At 35.7% G+C, this 23712-nt stretch overlaps 1 protein-coding gene across 4 annotated transcripts in view; it reads left to right on the plus strand.

Annotated features, from left to right (window-relative positions):
* Positions 1-22249, plus strand: part of SEPTIN7 (septin 7) — a 118819-nt gene extending 96570 nt beyond the window's left edge. For all 4 annotated transcript variants that reach the window (XM_043589250.1, XM_043589248.1, XM_043589247.1 and 1 more), the window contains 4 exons: positions 4578-4703; positions 15272-15407; positions 19987-20126; positions 21150-22249. In XM_043589250.1, the coding sequence (XP_043445185.1) occupies positions 4578-4703; positions 15272-15407; positions 19987-20126; positions 21150-21189 (442 nt within the window). In that variant the 3' untranslated portion in view covers positions 21190-22249. The remainder of the gene's footprint in view (positions 1-4577; positions 4704-15271; positions 15408-19986; positions 20127-21149) is intronic.
* Positions 22250-23712: the final 1463 nt, after the last annotated feature.

Raw genomic sequence — 23712 nt, forward strand, 5'->3', positions numbered from 1 at the left:
ATCAAAAGAAACCTCAGTGTTTTCATGTTGAGATAAATTCTTTCCTCTTGCCACCTCACACCCTTTCCCCACTTCTCTGCACCCCCATCGTGCTTACTTCTCCAGGCCCTCACCACATACTCTTTTCAACCTCCAGTTTTGGATGGCCATCTAAAGTTGAGGTTTATTTATTTTCATACTATCATGCAGTTTCCTAATGCACAGGAGTATCCTTATCTATTTAGAAGTATTAACTTGCATATTGTTGGTCATTGGAAGTCATGGAACAGTAAAGTTATTCTTACAAGTCAGGAGGGAAGTTTAAGTGAGTCAAACTGCTACCTCCAGAAGTATACTAAATATCACAGTGAATTTTGAGATCAAAGAGATTGCTATGTAGTTAGTCTTTCTTAAAGGAGCTTATGACCAGGTGCTTTAGGTAGGAAGTGGAGGATAGGGGTGATTCAGTTGTTGGGGTTGCCAGGCCTCACACAGTGGGAGAAGAACAGAGGCATGTGAGAGGGGGCCCATCTGTCTCACTTGTGAGAATATACCGTTTCAGTTTCTATCATGAACTATTCCCTTTCTCTTCCTTTCTTAAGGTGTGACTTCAAAAGAATTAATAATATAATTGCTTATGACAGTATATATGTAGGGAATTTTTTTTAAGTTTATTTATTTATTTTGAGAGAGAGCACATGCAAGCATGCATGAACAGGGGAGGGGCAGAGAGAGAAGGAGAGAGGATTTTAAGCAGGCTCCATGCTGTCAGTGTGGATCCCGCTGTGGGGCTTGATCTCACGAACTGTGTGACATGACCTGGGCCAAAATCATCAAGAGTCAGTCCCTTAACCAACTGAGCCTCCAAACACCCCAGGAATGTTTTATAAATATTAATTGCCAGTCCATTCTCTCTGATCTTATTCTTTCCCCCAATTTTAAATCTCTGCAGCTTGCCACGTGCTTGACACAGTGGTATTCTATAACTTTGTCTTGTGTATTTTTATTTTTATTTTTATTTTTATTTTTATTTATCTTATTATTTTTAAAAATTCTTTTGATATTTATTCATTTTTGAGAGAGAGAGAGACAGAGTGAGAGCAGGGGAGGGGCAGAAAGAGAGGGAGACACAGAATCTGAAGCAGGCTCTGGGCTCCGAGCTGTCAGCACAGAGCCCAGTGCAGGGCTCGATCTCACGAACCTTAAGATCATGACCAGAGCCGAAGTTGGATGCTTAACTGACTGAGCCACTCAGGCGCCCCGGTCTTGTGTATTTTTTTTTTAAATGTTTATTTATTTTTGAGAGACAGAGCATGAGCGGGGGAGAGGCAGAGAGAGAGAGAGGGAGAACGGAATCTGAAGCAGGCTCCAGGCTCTGAGCTGTCAGCACAGAGCCCGATGTGGGATTCGAACCCCACAAACTGTGAGGTCATGACCTGAGCCGAAGTCGGATGCTTAACCAACTGAGCCATCCGGGAGCCCATCTTGTGTATTTTTAAATATGCAATCAATAATTGACTGCAAAACTAAAATACTGTAGAGGGGAAGGCTAATTACTGAGCTGGAAGCCAGACTTTGAACATTTGAAGGTACATAGCCTGGCAGCTGGTGAGTGGGACTCACTAGGATAAAAGTATTGCAGAACAAATGGACCATTCCTGCAGGAAGATTGAGCATAGGAAAGCTGCAAGACAGTCATACAAGTATGAAAATATAAAAAATTCCGAAGTTACATAATATAAAGCAGGTATGTGTTATAAAATGATTACTTAGATGGATTAAAAGAATTTAGAGTAAGTGTATATTTCATGGAGTGGGTCAGATACAAAAGGATTCATAGAAATAGATGTCTTAACATCGATTAGAATAAATACAGTCATTCACTGATGCTTATTTGTAAGATTGGGAGTGGTCCTGTTTAATATTTTTATCATTGAGTATGGTGAAGACGTTGATTTCAGCTCCTTGAGGTAGATGGTTAGGTGATTTTACTTAATGAGAAGCTCATTTATTTGTTCAATATGCTGCAGCACATTTGTTTTTCTTCCTAAAGCATAAATGTTTACTTATGCTAGATGGCTTTACTTTACTTTTTATCACAATTTTTCATTTGCAGTTTTTACATTTAAATGTGTAAAACATCCTTGAAAAGGAGAGTATTATAGTTTGAAAATGAGACGCTTAAGAATATTTTGATTTATTACTTTTTCTTGTAGGTTTGTAGTAGAGGTGAGAAAGATTTTTATTTAATGTAGCTCATGTCTTGTAAGGCACCTAGTAGATATTTAATGGGTACTTAAAGCAAGGAAATCTCATCACCACCAGTATTCCAGAGGTCTATAAATTCCAAGTAATTGCAATCTTGCAGGTTAAAGTTAGGAATAGTGGTTACCTCTAAGAAAGACCCAAGTTCAAAGAAGTGTCATTTTGCTAATTAAGAGAACTGGCTGTTGTTGTAGGCAAACCAAAGAAGGCAATGGAAAGGAGACAAACTTGATAATGGATATTTTCAGAGTGTGGTGATGGACAGTGCAGAAATTAAATAGAGAAAGAAAACAAAAGGAGAGAAAAGAGGGCCATGATACCAGCAGTGAGAAATGGAAAAGATGATTAAGTTCCTGAAACTGGAGAAAACTTATTGCTAATTATTGATTTTAAGAGTGGAGGAATGAGTTGAATCTTAAAAAGTAAAGTGGGAGCACCTAGGTGACTTAGTCAGTTGAGTGTCCAACTCTCGATTTCAGCTCAAGTCATGATCCCAGGGACATGGGATGGCTCATGGGGTCTGCTTAAGATTCTCGTTCTCTCTCTCTCTCTCTCTCTCTCTCTCTCTCGCTCTCTCTCTCTCTCAAAAAAGATAAAAATAAAGTGAAACATATTTAAATAGGTGGAAACAGAGACCATTATATCCTGAAAAAAAATCTGAACTAGGTATGATAAAGAAGGTTATTTTAGGGAAAGGGAAAAATCTTTCATTATCTGAAATGTTAGATGACATTAACAGAAATAGCTTGCTTAAACAGTTAATAAATTCACCTTATTTTTATTTTACACATCTTGTATTTCAACTACTAAGTGCTCCACCTCAGGTCCTGTGGTGATTTTTCAGTGATTCCATAATGAGGTAATCTATATTTAAAATACAACAAGTATTTTTATATTGGTACAGTTATTTGTTTTTATTATTCTCTACTTAGAGAAACTGGTAACAGTAATTTGTTCCAGAAAATCAACAGTATTTATCTTACCTCAGCTTTAATATTTAGTTACCAATTTTTTGAAACCGCCTGTTATATGCTATTTGTCTCAAGAGTACAAGAAGTGATGGCAAAAATATTTCTTACAAAGGGCAGCTTATAGTAAAGTTGAAAAGGTTGTGTGGTGTTATCCATAACATATACTGGTACCAAAAAATGACTGACCACCAAGGAGAAAATTGTTAGGGGTTAGAGTCACTCAACTTCAAGGCTGGGAAGAACTTTCAAAGCAGTAGGATTCTTAAGTTTGAAGAGTCCGTGACAAATTAGCATGAGCTATTCCATCTCAACCGCTGGATATTCTAGGAATAAACAGCTACCTGACTTGACTGACATGGAAAGGGGTAGTGGCCATGAAGAGGATAAATTCAACAAGGAAAAGAGCATAAAGAAAATGAGAATTGAGGAAAACCGAGAAGTACCCCTTAGGATGAATTAAACTATCAGAGATTGCATGGAAATGTCCATTAGTAGAAGATGAGTCGGGGTAATTGAAAATCACCTTCCGTTCATAAAGGGAAAGTACATGTTTTCTGGATAGCAGGAGAAATAAAAATACGGTGCACCTTTATGTTTGTTTCCCGGATAGGAGATTTGGCAAAGTGGTGGGCATGAAAGATGGAGTATGGCAGAGATAGGAATGGATGATGAGAAAAGGGAGACTCTGATGAATCAGAGTATTGCTACACCAGGTCAGGTAAAGGGAACCATAGAGCAGCTCAGAGTGTCTGTAGTGTCTGAAATCATTAAGGAATGATGAAATTGTCTCCTGTATTGTATAATTCATCTCATATGTGTATTGATTTTATGTATAATAGAAATGCTATGAGCAAAATTCATTTAACCAAAATATCACATTCACTGAACAGTTTGAAGAAATAGAAATATGCCCTAAATTATTTTCCTTGGTTTGAATCCAACTTGATATGTGACCTAAAGTATCCATATATATTACCTCGGTAAAAGCTCAAATCTTAATAATATTGCTAAAAGAAAACCAATTTCTCTTATGTTTTATGAGCTTTGGCAGGAGCTAATCTTCCTCTAATAAAATAAGACATATACTATAAGGGTAAATATTCTTCTGTAGAAATGTCATACTTTGAGGAGATTTAGAACTCTTAAACTTTCATTTGGAACCTAAATTTCCATTGGTTTCAGGTTTGGCATATTGTATCTTGCTCTGCCTTGAGTGTAAATGAAGATGGGTGAATGTTCTTCCTTAAGAATAGTCTTTTTGCTTATTTTAGGTCTAGAAATTTTTGTTTTGGAAAATTTTGAATGTATATCAAGGCTTTCTTCATAGAAGCAAACTGTTGATATGTTGTTTATTTATGACAGAACACACATGCAGGACTTGAAAGATGTCACTAATAACGTACACTATGAGAACTACCGAAGCAGAAAACTGGCAGCTGTGACTTATAATGGAGTTGATAATAACAAGAATAAAGGGCAGCTTACCAAGTAAGTGTACCTTGTTTCCTCCAGAAAAGGTATCATTTATGTAAGTAAATAATCATATTGTTTTCATTTTCGTCAAGTTCTTGGCTACTCATTAGAAAATCGGGATTAATGGTCTTTACGCACAATAGCAGAAATTTATTGTTGTTAAACTTTGTTTTGGCAGTTTTGTATTTTACTACTTAATTTTCACAGGAAGTATTTTATTACCTTACTCCTTAAGTGAAAGAGCCATGCATTCTCTTTTGGTCATTTGCCATTGTACTTATAATCCATATACCACATGTTTAATAGAACCTCAATTAGAAATCAAATGGCTCCTTCTGCAAATACATTTAAGAGTTTGTCTTAATTCCAGGCTGCTAACATGCAGTGTTATATTCATATCAGGTGTACAATATAGTGATTCACAATTCCCTACATCACCCAGTGCTCATCACGACAAGTATTCTCCTTGATCCCCATCACCTATTTAACCCATCCCTCCACTCACCGCCCCCCCCCCCCCCCCCCCCCGCCTCTGGTAACCCTCAGTTTGTTCTCTGCAGTTAAGAGTTTGTTTCTTGGTTTGTCTCTCCCTCTCTCAATCTCTCTCTCTTTTTCTCTTTGCTCATTTGTTTGGTTTTCTTTCTTTTTTTTTTTTTTTTAACGTTTATCTGTTTTCAAGGGGGCAGGGGAAGGGCAGAGAGAGAGAGAGAGAGAGAGAGGGAGACATAGAATCCAAAGCAAGCTCCAGGTTCCATGCTGTCAGCACAGAACCTGATGTGGGGCTCAAACTCATGAATTGTGAGGTCATGACCTGAGCTGAAGTTGGACGGTTAACTGACTGAGCCACCAGGTGCCCCTTTTTTGTTTTGTTTCTTAAATTCCACATGTGAGTGAAATCCTATGGTATTTGTCTTTCTCTGACTTATTTCACTTAGCATTATACTCTCTAGCACCATCCATGTTGTTGCAAAGGGCAAAAGTTCATTCTTTATTTTTTTTTTTAATGGCTGAATAATATTCCTGTGTGTGTGTGTGTGTGTGTCTGTGTGTGTGTACACACCATATCTTCTTTATCCATTCATCTATGGATGTACACCTGAGCTGCTTCCATATCTTGGCTATTGTAAATAATGCTGCTATAAACGTAGGGGCATGTGTATCTGCAAATACGCTTTTTTTAAGGGCAGGGAACAGTTACTACCAAGATCTCTTAACTGATTTTACTTTTAAAATAAACATTCTATAGTCTCTTTATGGAGACTAAATATAGAGCTTCTACCCTTTGTCTTTTTAAATAAACCATTTTGGTAGCAGAGTTTTCACTAACATTGTGTAGAAACAAGGGACAGGACCAAACAAAAGGGATATTTAGATGAATATAGTCTTGGTTACCTTCTCCATTCCTATTCGGTATTTCCAGGGAGTAAATCAGCTTGAGTCTGGATTTCTTCTCTTGCTTATTAGAGTAGTGTGAGTGACTGCCGGGTGTGTGGTGTCACCCTGCTGAGCTAGTCCGTATCTCAAGCTATGGTGGTTTATGATGGGGTGGGAGAAAGAGGTGTGTGAGGAGGCCTGGGAGTTAGCTGGTGGAGTTCTTGCTAACAGTATCTGTGCCCCATTTTTCCTTTATTTGGGACTGATGAACATCGTAAGGATTATGAAAACCATTTTAACATTGTGTATACATTTGTAGCAGGTGTTGTCTACCATTAGAGGATGATCCTGAAGGATCATCTGTATCAGTAATGAAAAAGGCAAGTTAGCAAAGTGGCAGTATAGTACTATGTTTTATAGTGGTCAGCATTCCTTAAAATGGAAAAGAAAATGCTCCTTTTTTCTTTTTTAGTTATGTCTCCACAATGGCCCTAAATTCCAGAAGAAAGCAAACAAAGCATTATTAGTCACTGGCAGACACAAACAGTTCTCTTTTACAACTGATCTTAGATCTTACTTCATGTTTATTTCCTTCTATATTTTGCTAATGATGTTGGAGTCATAGACCCTTTGAAGTAGAATTTCTTTTTAGGATATTAACATGCTTATATTTGAGGAACTTTACTGATCAATTCCTGTGTTTTCTGGTTTTAAGGATCTCCTTGTTAAAAAGGTAAATTTCTAGGTTTAAAAATTGGCAAGAGATTCTGATTCAGTAGATGTGGGATGGACTTGAGAGTTTATATATATATATTTTTTTAACATTTATTTATTTTTTTTGAGACAGAGAGAGACAGAGCATGAACGGGGGAGGGTCAGAGAGAGGGAGACACAGAATCTGAAACAGGCTCCAGGCTCTGAGCGGTCAGCACAGAGCCCGACGCGGGGCTCGAACTCACGGACCGCGAGATCATGACCTGAGCCGAAGTCGGCCGCTTAACCGACTGAGCCACCCAGGCGCCCCAAGAGAGTTTATATTTTTAATAAGCGACCTAGATGGTTCTGATACAGGTGATTAGTCATGTATGCTTTGCAAAACAGTTTACTACTGCTGTTTTAAAAATTGATTTGGTTAATATTTCAACAATTTGTTTACATTTAAAATACAAAATTCTATTTGAGATAAGGTTTAGTGAGTAAGAAAAAGACTTTTAATCTGCTTGTTTTTAGCAACATTTGTATCCGACAACTTTATTTAGCACAAAAACATAAGGCTCCATCATAGTAAATATTGTTCATAAAATTCTAATCCGTTTTAAATGCATCTTACTAACTTAGGGACTTTTTAATTGTTTAAAAGAAAACGATGTGTAATTAAAGCCACCGGTAATTTTATATGTGAAAGGGGAATGTGCTATCAGTACATGTTATTCATTAAATGTATGCAGTTAATGTGTGACTTTTTTTCTTTTAAACATTTGTTCATGTCCTAGAAATAAGGAATTGTTTTCACATTTCTAATAGAAGGCTTTTAAAATAGTGGTATTGTGGTATTTCTGCTGTTGGATTCAGGTAAGGCAATTCAGAGAAAAATAGTGAACCTTACAGTGTTGTTAAAAATTCTTTTGCAGAAGTAGAATTCTAGTGTGGACTACTTGAGTTAAACTATATAACTGAGGCAAAAACATAAAAAGTAGAATTCTGTTGGAAATGTGTTTCTTAATGAGATGAATCATGTCCAAACTTTGTCTCTGAAAGTAATAAAAATATCTGTACTGCTAAAAAGCAAATTGCCTGAGGAGTTAGTACACTATTTTATGTTAATAGTAAGTAGAAAAATATCTTTAAAGATTGAACCAGCTGGGGAATGGCATGATTAGAATAGATATTGATATGATTTATTACAAAGTAGTTTTTACTACTTTATTGAGTAATATACTGAATCTGAAAGAAGTCACTTGGACGTTTTATCTATTGGTTGTATCTTTTATTATCTTGAAAATGTTAACAATTTCAGAAATCATTGCAGCTGAATGTTTTTGTTGTTTAAATCAGTATCAGCAACTTGTGCTTTAGCTAATATTAACGTGCTAAAAACTAAGGACTGATTCATGAGGAACTGAAAAGAATGGCTAATATTTAAATATGTGATGTAGGGGTGCCTGAGTGGCTCAGTCAGTTAAGCATCCAACTTGGACTCAGCTCATGATCTCACAGTTTGTGGGTTCGAGCCCCACATCGGGCTCCATGCTGACAGCTCAGAGCCTGGAGCCTGCCTCGGATTCTGTATCTCCCTCTCTCTCTCTGCCCCTTCCCTGCTCGCCTGCTCTCTCTCTCTGTCTCTCTCTCTCTCTCTCTCTCTCTGAAAAATAAAATAAAACATTAAAAATTTTAAACGTGATATAAGCAAATGTGAGTTTAGGCTTCTTAGTGATGTTCTAGTTGTATTGCTTTCAAAGGACTCTTCCCTCCATAGCAGTGCATCCTTTGATAATACTGGCAGGGAGAGGTTGAGGTTGTGGGGAGTTTGGAGTGGAAGAGTCAGAGTAATTAAACAAAAATTGCCACTTTTCTAACCACCTCCCTCCATTATGTATCTGAACTCAGCATCCCAGCATGGACCCAAATACTGCATTACTAACAGCTAACATCACAGTTAGCTTGTTCGAAGCATGCTTAATACTGGGAGATACACTGTATGGAATTTTGTTATAATACTTTGATTAATCACCGAAGAAGACTTCTCTTGTCACCTGGAAGGTTTTACACCTCCAGATATACCTAGGACAATGTACTTCAGCTTAAGGGCTGGTTAAGAGGGAATAGGTCTTCTGTAAAGTGAGCTATCGGTAACTTGAAAATTTGTAATTTGGAAATTTTCAGGCAGATCACTTTAGGCAAGACTTTATGGAAGTTGAGGATCTGGAAATTGATTCTCTTAAAACTGCAGAGGCTCAAGTAACCTTTGGAAGACTTCATATAAACGGAGAACCTAGTTTAAAGACCATTGAACTGGACAATCTCTTTGGTTCTTAAAAACAGAGCTGTCATTTTATCACTTTGCATAGTCTGTAAATAGCATCTGCAGGCAATTTGAGAAAGAAATAAAATTGTTAATAAGGTCATTTATTTATCTGCTGATTGCTAATGGACCTGTGTATTTTCCACTGCCCTCATAAAATATTTATACATGTACAAATCTATTAAAAATTTAGTTATAGGGGTGCCTGGGTGGCTCAGTCGGTTAAGCGTCTGGCTCAGGTCATGATCTCATGGTTTGTGAGTTTGAGCACTGCATTGGGCTCTGTGCTGTCAGCGCAGAGCCAGCTTCTGATCCTCTGTTCCCCCCCTCTCTCTGCTCTTCCCCCATTATGTGTGCATGTGCGCTCTCTCAAAAACAAAGATTTTTTAATAATTATATTGACCTTTCTATGGCAATGTATACTCTACAAAGTGCTAATCTTAGAATAAAAGCTATCTTTTTAAGCATTTCGTAGTAAAATAATCTCATATTTAATTTTCTGAGGCAGTTTTGGATGGACTGTAGAGTGTACTAAACAGTGGTCAAATATTTGGTTTGTATAGCTGAAAATATGCCTTTTTGTTAGGTTAGTGGTCCTAGAATGATTATATTTTGGAAGGATGTAAAATAAGATTTAGATATCATATTGTACCTCTTAAATTTATACAGTATTATATGTCAACTGTGTCTCAGTAAAACTGGGAAGAAACCAAGATTTAGATTATGTGGTTAAAATCTGAAAAGTAGCTGAGTTTATCTCATCAAATGCTATTTTGTCTCAAGGTCAAAGTCTGGAAAAGTGGGAACTGTTCCTAGCAACTATTCAGGTATTGCCTGTATCTGGCAAAGAAAATACCAAGTCACTTATTTTAAGTACTTCTTAAATCCTCAGGGCGAGTGTATCTTGTTCACCCCTGCCTGGAGAGTGGAGGGTGGTAGGCAATTTGAAGGAACAGAGAGGGAGGTCAAGTTCCAGATCAAAGAAGATTGAACAAGGGGTTGTAAAAGAAAAGAGAGAAGAATTAGCCATATCCAGATGGCAGATCTCTTAAAGAAAGAAAGGTGATCCCCAGTAAGAGGAAGGTTTTATTTGTTTTGTTTTGTTTTGTTTTGTTTTTGCTAAACGTGCTTCTTAAAGTTATTCCTTCCTTGATCTTCTTTTGTATGTTTTACTTAAAACCACATTTGATTGGTAACTCTCATGAACTGTTGTCTATCATTGATTGATACCTTGCTTCAAGTTGGGCATACCCTGTTCCTCTTTCCCATACAGTAGTTTTCTGTTTTCTGTAGCCTTCTCCATCTGTAAGCTTGGGAAAACTTTATGGATGACCAAATTCCTAGAAAGGACTAAAAATACATATTTTCAAAGGCTGATTTTTAGAGCGCCCTTAGTACATGACAGAGTTTTCATTGAAAGAGAAATAAAGACAGTTTTCTGAAGTTTCCCAAAGTTTTTTCAAAGACTTAAATTTATTCAGTTGTATCCTTTACCCTTTGTTCAGACGTCCTTTCATGAAAATATAATAGTAGTAGAATATTGTTTTGTTTACGTTTGGTTATAATGCTCTCACTTGGCAAAATAAAATGTTGGTAACTATTGTTTCCCAAAAATTTTGGAAATTTTTATTGCTCTTTGAAATCCATGTAAATGAAATTCCTTTGAAAACTTTTGTATGAAAATTGCTACATGTCTGTTTCCACAGTGGCCTACTAACCATTGATGCAAAAGTATGTGAATGTATTTGTTTAATGTGTTCTTCAGGAAAGACCACACATAATTTAAATGAAATGTGTTTGTTTTCTCTTACACTCAAAATGTGGGTCATGTAACACCACCACAGTAAAACCTTACTAGGTCAGCCTTGTGTGGTCCTTGTTGTCATTTTTCGTTGGTCACATGAAGGGGTGAATCATCTGGTGGCTTTCAGGAACCATAAACCTTTAAAGAGATCCCTAGGAGGAGCTGTGTTATATCTTTGGAGATTTAGCATGATACTCAGGTTATGTTATAGACTTTTTTTTTTTTTGCTTTTTAAAAAACTTTTACCTGGCCCTTTCATTTCTTTGGCTGAGTCCCTTTAAATTTCTCTGACAAGTTTAAGTGAATAAGCTTTAGCATGTCTATGTGTGTAAAGAACAATTTCCCATTAAAAAGCAGTTAGGCTGGGGCACCTGGGTGGCTCAGTCAGTTAACCATCCAACTTTGGCTCAGGTTATGATCTCAGGGTTTGTGATTCGAGCTCCACGTGGGGCTCTGTGCTGACAGCTCAGAGCCTGGAGCCTGCTTCGGATTCTGTGTCTCCCTCTCTGCCCCTCCTCCACTGGCACCCTGTGTCTTTCTCTCTCAAAAATAAATAAACATTAAAAAAAAATGTTTTTTAAAGCAGTTAGGCTATGATACAATTTAAATGGTTTTTCTGATCCTCTAGTTAAAAAGGTTTTATTTGGAAAAAAATAATGTGATGAAAAAAAGTGATCCTTCTTCCTGTGTTTCCTACATTGTAAGCACAATATTGTATTACAGTTTCCTAAATATCACTTTCATAAAGATGACCACAAATGTGGTGCTAATTTAAGATTTGAAAGATCGGGGCGCCTGGGTGGCGCAGTCGGTTAAGCGTCCGACTTCAGCCAGGTCACGATCTCGCGGTCCGTGAGTTCGAGCCCCGCATCGGGCTCTGGGCTGATGGCTCAGAGCCTGGAGCCTGTTTCTGACTCTGTGTCTCCCTCTCTCTCTGCCCCTCCCCCATTCATGCTCTGTCTCTCTCTGTCCCAAAAATAAATAAACGTTGAAGGAAAAAAAAAAAAAAATTAAAATTAAAAAAAAAAAAAAAAAAAAAAAAAGATTTGAAAGATCATTTTTACTGATGAGAGGCTTAAAAAAATTTATTTTAGATATGTATAACCATTTTTTTATAATACTGGAATATCAGTTCATTTGATCAGAAGTCAAGTATTTTTACAAGGCTGAACAACTTAAAGTATCTCAGATACGAAATATTGTAAATATTTCCTTTTTTGGAAGTACATATATTTAAATAGGTTTAAAAATTTGAGCAGGCTGTCAGAAGATAATTGCACAGCATGCTTATTTTCATAATGATTTGGTATAGTAATTAACAGAATTTTGGGAAAGAAATTAACTAGCTTTAACAAATTTTGCCATAAACTTTTGTTTTAGGGCACATACTTTAAATTACTTAATTGTGACGTCTCTGAATTTGCCTTTAATTGTTGCTTTTAGTGTGGTTTACTCTAAGTGTTTTAAGTCTCCGTTTTTTGTTCTTTTAGATATGACACAGTTGAAGGCATGTAAGTTTTTTTCTTTTAAGATGTAAAGGTTTTTAATAAATTTAGAATTTAAAAGCAAATTTCAAAATATAGTCTTTCCCCCTAGAGTTATCTAAATAAAAATCAAAATAACAGTGGTTACTTTTGGTTAGCTGGTAACCTTTTCATGTGCAAATTATACCATGAGTTCTTTGAATTTACATGAATTGCTTTTTTCCTCCCAAGGATAAAATTAAATGAGCATTTTATTATAAGGAGGAATATATATTTAATTTTAAAATCAGTCTGAGTTTCTAATTTATTTACTATACAGTTTTGAACTATGTTTTCAGATTACGCCAATATTGTTGGATAGTCTCAGTTGCTTAAACATACATATTCAGTTAAAACTGTCAATTAAAAAAATAGTTATTAGATTATTTCTCTTCTAGAGGCTAAAAATGTTCTGGGAGATGGAATAAGTGAGGTTTATAGACTCAAAATCTAGCAAAAGCTTTGGACCCCCTCACCGGAAAAATGCTTGCATGGACACACACGTTTAGTGTGTCATTTCAGGGGATTCATTGCCACTCTGCTCAAGAGATTGGAAGCCCCTGTACCAAAACACCTGCCATACATATGAGAACTATATTATCAAGGAGGGCCTTAACTTTTAATGAAATAATGATATTTACATTTAAAAACTTATTTCAGAGGCTCAGGCGGTTAAGCGTCTGATTACGGCTCAGGATGTTCTCTCAAGGCTTATGGGTTTGAGCCCTGCATCGGTCTCTGTGCTGACAGTGCAGAGCCCGCCTTGGATCCTCTGTCCCCACTCTCTCTGCCCTTCCCCTACTCGTGTGCTCACGCTCTCTCTCGCTCTCGAAAATAAACATTAAAAAATTTTTTAACAAATTTGTTCACTTGACCTCACTTTTTGAATGCAGGTTTTTGTTCTAAGTTAATGTTTGGTTTAGTTTCATTTTCAGAACTTCTGATTAATTGTTTAATTGCTAAAATATACTGCAGGTTTGTAAGTTTACTTTTGGTGAAGAACTATCCTTCAGTTAGCATTTTATTCTAGATTACACTAATTGCAAAAACAGATCATCTTGATCACAGCAGTGCTTCATGGCTTTGTCCTCCCTTTTTGCTAAGAAAAATCCATAGCCAGTGTTCTGACCTGCTGCTCTTGTTGAATATATTCCATCAGGCTCTTTTGTCCTTCTCCTTGATAGGGGGAAGAAGAGTACTGGAAAAATACTAAGCCTCATTAGGAGAGAAATCTACCATAATCAGAGTGTCTCACATCAGGATTAAAGTGACTAACCCTAGAGGTTATGGGTGAAATCCAAGGCCTGATTTTGTTTTTGTTTATAAGCCATGATTTAATTTTTTAAACTGTTTTACTGACATAAAATTCACCAATTTAAATATACAATTCAGTGGTCAAAGCCTGTTTATGTGGAGGCAAAGTAAACAAGTTTTATCAACAAAGTCAGAAGAAGGCCTGCCTCTTTAGGTTGTTCTAGTGTATTGAATAGTTTTCAGAGATCCTCAAAGCCACAGAGTACATGTTTCTTTCCTCCCTGGGACTATAGTAAGTTACTGATAATTTTACGTTCCCTTGTGTCTGTAAGTATGCTAGCCATTATATAAAGCTCATCTGCAGTATTTTCCAACATGAAAATTTTGAACAAAATTGTGTAGAGAATTGAGCCTGTGGACCTTAATGTTAGTAGACTGAAATACTTCCATTCAACTATGCTTGTGTCTGTTTTCTGGCATTTCAAAAAAAAATTACTAGGATATTTATTTGCTTCTGATTCTTTCTCATGTGTATGCATCTATGTGTGTGTTTTTTATCACCAGTACATCTTTTAAAGTAAGACAGAAACTTCAGACACTAAAATAGGTAGAATGAATTTTCGTAATCAGTGAAATTACCATAAATGGCCTAGAAATGAAAAATGTTCTAGGTATTGACTGGTAGTCATTTCCAGCATGTCAATTCAGTTACTAAAATAAGTCTGAATTGGTGTTAATTAACTTACAATTATAATGTCAGTAATTGTCTTAGAAGAAGAGATTATAACACTTAGAAATTTTTAGAACTACAAATAGGCTATGTATATTAACTTCATTAGCTCAGTTCCTTTTTTCGCATTAAAATTTTGTTGAGGGGTGCCTGGATGGCTCAGTCAGTTAAGTGTCTGACTTCGGCTCAGGTCATGATCTCATGGTTCTTGAGTTCAAGCCCCGTGTCAGGCTCTGTGCTGAGAGCACAGAGCCTGGAGCCTGCTTCAGATTCTGTGTCTCCCTCTCTCTCTGCCTCTCTCGTACTTGTGCTCTGTCTCTGTCTCTCTCTCTCTCTCTCTCAAAAATAAATAAAATGTAAAAAAATAAAAAATACAAAAAATAAATAAAATTTTGTTTAAAGTACAAAATTAAATAATTTTCTTCTCATTTTCCATGCTGTGAGTATAATTTAGGAATGTTTCCTTTCCATTTTCCTTCTACAGTTTATTTTATGTGTCATCTTTAGATTGGTATGCACTAACTAGCTTTAGAGAAACCTCCTGCTAACAGTTTGTTACTCATGTCTCTTTTCATAATAATTGTTCACTAGAGATTCCAGTTTAAATATAAAACTGGAAGGAAATTCTAGATTAGAAATACAACTTTTGAAGCTTCTAAAGAATTTTTAATGCATTTATACACAAAACTTCAAATCTGCGATCTGTGTCATCTAAGATGGTGTTCAGAATAATTGAAAAATCATTTTCAAGCTTATCTTCAAAAAACAGAATTTAGTGATGACAGCGTCTCATTTGTTTCCATCGCCGTGTCAAGAGTTTTGTATCATACTTCTCATTTTCAGACTTCTGATGATTATCCTTAATGTTCACAACAGGAGCCCTCTTGCACAAATGGAAGAAGAAAGAAGGGAGCATGTAGCTAAGATGAAGAAGATGGAGATGGAGATGGAGCAGGTGTTTGAGATGAAGGTCAAAGAAAAAGTTCAAAAACTGAAGGATTCGGAAGCTGAGGTAGAGCCTAACGTTGTCCCCTGTTACGGACACAGTATTCCTTTTTAAAATAACAAAGGTCTTCAATAGTCTAGATAATAAAACCTCTCTACACATATTTTTAAAAATTTAATATAATGCCCTAATGTGGCGCCTGAGTGGCTCAGCCAGTTGAGCGTCCAACTTCGGCCTAGGTCATGATCTCAAGGTTCGTGCGTTCGAGCCCCACGTTGGGCTCTGTGCTGACAGCTCGGAGCCTGGAGCCTGTTTTGGATTCTGTCTCTCCCTCTCTCTCTGCCCCTCCCCCACTTGTGCTTGCTTGCTCTCGCTCTCTCAAAAAGAAAATAAATATTAAATTAAAAATATAAAGAAGCTTGGTGCGCCTGGGTGGCTCAGTCGGTTAAGCGTCCGACTTCGGCTCAGGTCATGATCTCAAGGTTCGTGGGTTCGAGCCCCGCATCAGGCTCTGTGCTGACAGCTTGGAGCCTGGAGCCTGCTTCAGATTCTGTGTCTCCCTCTCTCTCTCTCTCTGCCCCTCCCCCACTGTGGTCACTTACTCTCCCTCTCAAAAATAAATAACATTAGGGGCGCCTCGGTGGCACAGTCGGTTGGGCGTCCGACTTCAGCCAGGTCACGATCTCACGGTCCAGGAGTTCGAGCCCTGCGTCAGGCTCTGGGCTGATGGCTCAGAGCCTGGAGCCTGTTTCCGATTCTGTGTCTCCCTCTCTCTCTGACCCTCCCCCGTTCATGTTCTGTCTCTCTCTGTCGCAAAAATAATAAATAAACGTTGAAAAAAAAATTAAAAAAAAAAATAAATAACATTAAAAAAAATTTAGGGTCACTGCCCTAGTGTAATAAAATGGAGAAATAAAAGCAAGTACTTTGTTTATAATAACGTATGTTTTGATATGTTAGTATTTGAACACATATACTTGGTAGGAAGATACAATAGAATAATTATAATGAATTACGAGTTTTAATGAGCAAATTATGAGAAGTGGAATTATAAGCTATTCCTTATATTCAGTGTAAGAAAAGTAAAGATCAGAGTTTTGGGTGGATGTAAGAATAAAAACTAGTATTAGAATCATCATCATCATCATCATCATCATCATCATCATCATCAACCACCAGAGTTACTTGCATATGAATGAGAGAGAGAAAGAGAGAGAGAGAACTGTAACTGAACTAAGGGCATGCCAGGATAAAACAAACAGCCAAAGGAGAGAAAATGAAGGAATGTGATATTCCTGTAAATGAAATGGGCTTATTTGTAATATAGTGTCAGAGTAATTGCTAGTGTTACAAAATTGGTAGAGTAGTGACAAAGCATCCCAACAAGCTTATTTACCTTGGAATCCCTCTATAGATGTTGAGGCATGCATTTAGTTTTTATTAATCAAAAAGACCTTGAAGACATTCCCTTACATTTCCTTCAAGAAGTGAAAGATGGAGGGGAAAAGCACTAACATGAGACTCTATCAAGTAAGTAGTTGGTGTGATAGATATTAACATGAAATATTTTTTTAAGTGACCTTTAATGTTAAAATTCAGTGAGATCCCTATGTTTATATGTGGCTCCACTAATAATATTTGTATCTAAATAAATTCAGAGGGGATTCAGAGGGGATTCAGATCTATTCTGTTACATCCTTATGGTTGATCATTGCCTTTGTAATTACTGTGTAAAATACTGAAACCCTCTTTGACTAAATATCTGACAAAGTATTTTAATGCACTAAATAGAATGCATGGAGTGAGTAAAATACTGAAAAATTTTAAAGAAATGTTTTTATTCCACATTAAATTTCTCTTAAATTACTGGGCTTTACATGTAATTTCTTACTTAAAAACAAAACAAAACAAGACAGGGGCACCTGGTTAAGTGTCCGACTCTTGATTTTGTCTCAGGTCATGGTCTCAGTGTCATGAGATCAAACTCCGGGTTGGCCTCTGCTCTGAGCATGGAGCCTGCTTGGGATTCTTTCTCTCTCTCTCTCTCTCTCTCTCCCCCCATCTCTCAAAATAAATAAACTTAAAAAAAAAAAAAGCAACTGTGACTGTTGTTATATTTGTTATAGGCTTAATTCAGCAGAGATACAGAATAGTTCCTTCTTGTTTGAGTTCTCAGAAGACTGCAGGAATAGCAGCCCTGGCACCTGTTATTAAGATGACGTTTTGGAGATTAAATTAAATCTAAGAGTTTGTACCCTTTCGTTAATTAGTGAATAATCTGGAAAAGTCCGTAACAGAAGGGGAATAAAAACAGGAATAATCAAGAGTCTGCATTACCTCCAAACTTAAGATTTCTTTGAAAATCTAAAAGTAGTTGAATGTACATTTACTATAGACATATTTTAGAGCTTCCTCCTAAGAGTAAATGTTATAATTATGAAACTGTAGCCAAAGAACCTTTAAAGAGTTTTTATGATTTCTGTAAATGGTGAAAACAGTTTTGAAAAACTTAACTGCTCTTTGAAGTCTGAAATCTTTCTTAGCATGAAAGAACCTGTAAAGAAATCTGGTCAAGTTTCCCCTAATACTGTAAGCCATGTTAAGTATATAAATATATGGGTGAAGGAACCTATTTAACCTTAATAGGTGTTTTTTTTTTTTTTTCAAGTTCATTAGTGCTAAAAGTGTTTGTTTAGGCATAGCTGCTAACGTCCAGCAGCACAGTGCATCAGGCACACTACTAAGCACCCTTCTTGTGTTATGTCATTAAATCCACACCATAACCCTATGGAGTAGATACTATTGTCCATCTTCCTTTTATTTTCATGAGAGGAAGGATAAATTAACTTGGCCAGTGCTGCATGTATAGTTGTAAGCCATTATTCGAACTCACTTAGTTCTTTAAGTTTGCTCTTATTCACTAGATAAATCCACAGTCATGTATCCATAGTTTCAAATCTTAAATCCTGACAAGCTCTGAAAACTGCAAAACCAGACATAGAACTAATAGTTTTATTCCACTTGATGTGAATATTTATAAAATTTACTGCAAAAAAATAGTAATGTGTTTGATTATAGGTGCTACCCTAGACAACCCAGGATGTGTTTTGCAAATGTAGTATGTATATATTTCTAAGTAGTGTTGCCATTCTAAGATCTGAAGTATTCAGAAGTTTGGAAGACATATAACCCCAAGGGTTTCTTGAGAGGGATTATAACCTGTATTTCTTACCTACATGCAACTAACACAGAAGATACTTACATACAACAGAAATTTACACATCAAAAATCATGAACACCCGTGAACTTAACTACCCAGCTTAAAAACTAAGACTTCATTAGTTCATTTGAGGCCCTTGTGTGTCTATGGTAGCACTTTTTCTCCTTCTCAGAGGTAACTATTGTGAATTGTGTGTTTCTGATTCGCTTGCATTTTTTCTATAACTAAAGGCATTTTCCTGCATTTCTATTTTCTGATATTTTCTTAGTACCTTGTTTGCTATGATCAGGAAGATGATCATAGCATATTTGACTCATGTTGGCTTAAATTTATCTTAGATGGTTTTATTTTTTAGGAATTGCATGAAATATTTGCAGTAGGAGTAAATTTGAAGTCCCTCTCTGTGGGTTTACAAAATAATTGAGAAAATAAATTATATGCAAAATTTCATTATAATCCAAATTCAAGATGTTAACTCACTGATGTAATATGATCATTAGTAGAACATGATTCGTAGACATCTGAAGATTTTGAATATTTTTGGGGTATTAAGTGTATTTAGATTTAATCTGACTTTTTTTTATTAATGACTATTTTCTTCAGAAATAGACTGACTAGTGCATAAGTGACATTATTTAGTGATCCATTAGGTGAGCTCTCTGTTTCTGCAGTTACTTTGCGCGAGTGTTTCTACTTAGTCAGCATTCTTATACAGCATTGATTTTCAATGTAGGAAAACCACCTGCATTGGAATCTCTGGGGCTTGTTGAAAATGCAGATCTCTAATCTTAACACTGAAAGATTCTAATTCAGTATGTTTTGGTGAGGTCCAGGGTTCAATATTTTTTAACAGAGCACTCCTGGTGATTTATATGAAAATTAGTATTTGAGAAACCACTGCTTTATAAGAATTGGGGGAGCTTCCTATGATCTTGGAGCTCTAAATTTAAGTCTTTATGTATACCTGCTTTCATTCCACTTGTCTCAGCTTTCTGAGCTTAGAATTAGGAGGCAGTTCAAATCCTCATTCTTCTATTTTTCTGGCTAATGATTTTGGGCAAGGGACTTAAACTCTGCAGCTGTTTACTCATTTATACAATGGGGACAGTGATGTCTTATTTGCCTTGCTTCTACATACTTACGAATAATGAAAAATGAGGTCATAAGATAGGATATGTCCATTGTAAAGTGCAACACAACTGTAAACTTTTTGTACTTTTTTTTCCTATTTCCCAAGATTATTCTCTTGGGTCACTGGCCTCCTATAGGAGAAGAAAACCTAGACAGTGCTTCCCAGGTGGTACTCTGAATTTATAGCACAAGAACTCAGTGCTCATAATTTTAACATTAGAATGCCTGGGTGAAACCTACTTCTGTTCCTGATTTCTTAAATAGTTTTATTTTATATATCGTGCTTTGATTTAGCTCCAAAGGCGCCATGAGCAAATGAAAAAGAACTTGGAAGCACAGCACAAAGAATTAGAGGAAAAACGTCGTCAGTTTGAAGATGAGAAAGCAAACTGGGAAGCCCAACAACGTATTTTAGAACAACAGAACTCTTCCAGGTAATTAATACCAGATTCCCAAGAAATGTGTATATTAATGTTTCAAGGAATTATTGTCTTGTTTATTTTAACAATATTAACATTTTAAAAGATATTACCCATTATCACACAACCACAATTATTTTCATGGGTGAATATTTTTACATAGATGGATGCAATCTGTCTACTCTAACAGTATTTCTTTTCATTACAAGCATTTTCCATTACTTAACTGTCTTCGTAATTATAACTTGGTAGCTTCATCACATTCTCGCCACTTGACTCACCATAATCAATTTCTTACCTCCTCCCCTCAATTGTTGGACATAATAGTTGTGTTCGATCGTCAGCAAGCATAGAAAACACTGCTGCAAAAATCCTTATACAATTTAGGGCTATGTTTTAATTGTGTTATTTCTTTAGGATTAAGTTCTGAAGGTAAAATACTGGATATGTAATTCCAAATACAACTGATCAATTACTTGTTCTTAATTTACATAAAACTTAGTAATATTTGTACCTTGGTTTTGTTCTTTTCCTTGTTAGTCCCATTTAAAACTGAAAAGTTATATCCCTATAAGAATTCTACAATTTACCCTCACTGCTAAATATTTTCAAGGTTAGACATTTGTTCTATAATGCTTTCCTTCTTTTAATTTTTTCCCCAGTGAAAAGGAAAATCTATTTGTAAAAGCAAATGTAATTGAGAATGCAAATAGCAGTAGAAGAGAAGGTACCCTATTTGATGTCAGTTGATCTTTTTCAGTTTGTACTCTTGTTTGGGAAGAATTGTTCTCCTACATTAAAACTGGATTTCTGTCCTATTTTTAGTGTTTATCCTGAAATTTGGTCAAAATTTGATTGTCTGTTACAGATTTGTATTGTCATCATTCACTTCTAAATCTGGTAATTTTTTAAGCTAAAAAAAAGTAGTGTTTGAACATCTAACAGTTGTAATTGGGTTAGCCATTGCTACCATCTTATGTTATCTTTAATGTTTATAACATGGCCACTCATTTTGATTATTTTCCTTGAATCATTTAGAACCTTGGAAAAGAACAAGAAGAAAGGGAAGATCTTTTAAACCCTCTATTGACCACCAGTTACGTATTAGTTGCCAATATGCCAGCTTGGACATCAGTGTTTGTTGGATCCGTTTGACCAATTTGCACCAGTTTTATCCTTAATGATGGATTTAACAGCATGACAAAAATTATTATTATTTTTTTGTTCTTGATGGAGATTAAGATGCCTTGAATTGTCTAGGGTGTTGTGTACTTAGAAACTAACAGCTCTAAGTACCTTTCCTACATTTTCTTTTCTTGTTCTTTTTTTTTTCTTTGTTTCTTTTTTTTTTTTTTTTTATTAAACAGATGTCTTCAATTTAATGCAAGAAAACATTTTACTGTTGTACAATCATGTTCTGGTGGTTTGACTGTTTACAAGATATTCCAAAATAAAAGGACTCTGGAAGGTTTTCATTGAGGATAAATTGCCATAATATGATGCAAACTATGCTTCTCTATGATAATTATAATACAGAGGTTCCATTCAGTGCAGCATATACAATAATGTAATTTAGTCTAACACAGTTGACCCTATTTTTTGACACTTCCATTGTTTAAAAATACACATGGAAAAAAATCCTATATGCTTACAATGCACCTAGAGCTTTTTTATAACAACCTTTTTTTGTTTATTTGTTTGTTTTGGATTCTTTAAATATATGTTATCCTCATTTAGTACCCTCTTTAGCCAGAATCTCATTACTGCTTCATTTTTGTAATAACATTTTATTTAGGTATTTTCCATATATTGGCCCTGCTAAAATAGAATATAGCATCTTTCATATGGTAGGAACCAACAAGGAAACTTTCCTTTAATTCCCTTTTTACACTTTATGGTAAGTAGCAGGGGAAAAATGCATTTATAGATCATTTCTAGGCAAAATTGTGAAGCTAACGACCAACCTGTTTCTACCTATGTGCAGTCTCTTTATTTTACTAGAAATGGGAATCATGGCCTCCTGAAAAGAAAAAAAAAAGTCACCATTCTGCATTTAGCTGTATTCATATATTGCATTTCTGTATTTTTTTTTGTTTGTATTGTAAAAAATTCACATAATAAACAATGTTGTGATGTAATAGAGTGTGGGCTCTTAAATATTCTACAGTTGATATACAAGAATAGAATATGTTTGGGAAGAAACTTCAACTTGAATTTGTCTCGTCCACAATTGTAACTCATCTTTTCTATTGTATGTTTATTTCATTTAGAATATGGTTAATGTATTGCTTTTCTAATTTATGAGATGTACAGTTATCTCTACTCATTACTCTCATTAATGTTTGTACCTCTGAGAACAAATCCCAACTCATTCACATTAGATGAACTCTCAAGTCCCTGGAAACTGAAATTTTGTAACTGGAAAGAAGGTGGTGCAATTTAAAGATCAATGATGTAGATTTTAACATAATGCTTTATGGTATATTAAATATAATTAATGCAACCCAGTTCATTACCTTAAAAAGTTGCACCATGTTTGTTACTTTTAAAAATTAATGATCCAAGCAGAAGGAAGTAACTGCTAATTCTTACGAGCCAATATTTTTGGTTTCACAGGCTGAAGGATTTAAATAAGTCAGTATGCTTAAAAAGATCCTTATTGCTTTTCAAAAAAATAGATCTAAAATGTAAAACATATATTAGGAAGATTATTTATGTTATAGTATCTTCAGTTTATATGTAAATTCACCCCAGGGTTACTTTTTTTTTTTTCTTTTTTAATGTTTATTTTTGAGAGAGAGAGCAAGCGAACACAAACAGGGGAGGGGCAGAGAGAGAGGGAGGTACAGAATCTGAAACAGGCTCCAGGTTCTGAGCTGTCAGCACAGAGCCTGACACAGGGCTCAAACTCACAAATTGTGAGATCATGACCTGAGCCGAAGTCGGACGCTTCACCGACTGAACCACCCAGGCACCCTGAGAGTTACTATTTTTAAAGTAAATCTCATGAGGCATTAAAAACATGATTTGGGAATACCGCAATAAAGATTTATTCTTATTTGATGGCCATCACTAACTAAAAATTGTCTTGGAAAAGTTTTGTTAATCCTAAAATGCCTTCTGCTGTTGAAGAACCTACATGGTGTGAGTGGCTTTTTAAAAATAAATTGCCTGTTATTCTAAGACTAGAATCAGGTGTTCCAGAATAACTATAGGTATAATATGCAGGAGTTTTTTGTTTGTTTTGGTTCTTAAGTGAGATTGGGTTAACACCTATAACCAGAAAGGTTTGGTTTTAAGGAGTTAACGACCTACTGAATTTGGAGGATGCAAAATGAAAAACTTTGTATAGACCACCTGCCTAACTGGTGAAGTATTAATTCTAGAGTTCTAGAAACAGGTTCTCATAGTTACCATTTAAAAATTCTGTATCTTGTTGTAAGTTTGTAAATCACCTTTATTCTACTACCCTCGTAAAAACTGGCACAAATCTTACCCATATCATACCTAAGGATTTTACCTGAATCTGATACAGGACCTGTACAACCTTACTGGATCTTTTGATTGTTGACTCCAGGTTTTTCAAGCATATTGAGGGCTG

This window comes from Prionailurus bengalensis, chromosome A2 (assembly GCF_016509475.1).
Source record: "Prionailurus bengalensis isolate Pbe53 chromosome A2, Fcat_Pben_1.1_paternal_pri, whole genome shotgun sequence".
NCBI classification, from domain to species: Eukaryota; Metazoa; Chordata; class Mammalia; order Carnivora; family Felidae; genus Prionailurus; species Prionailurus bengalensis.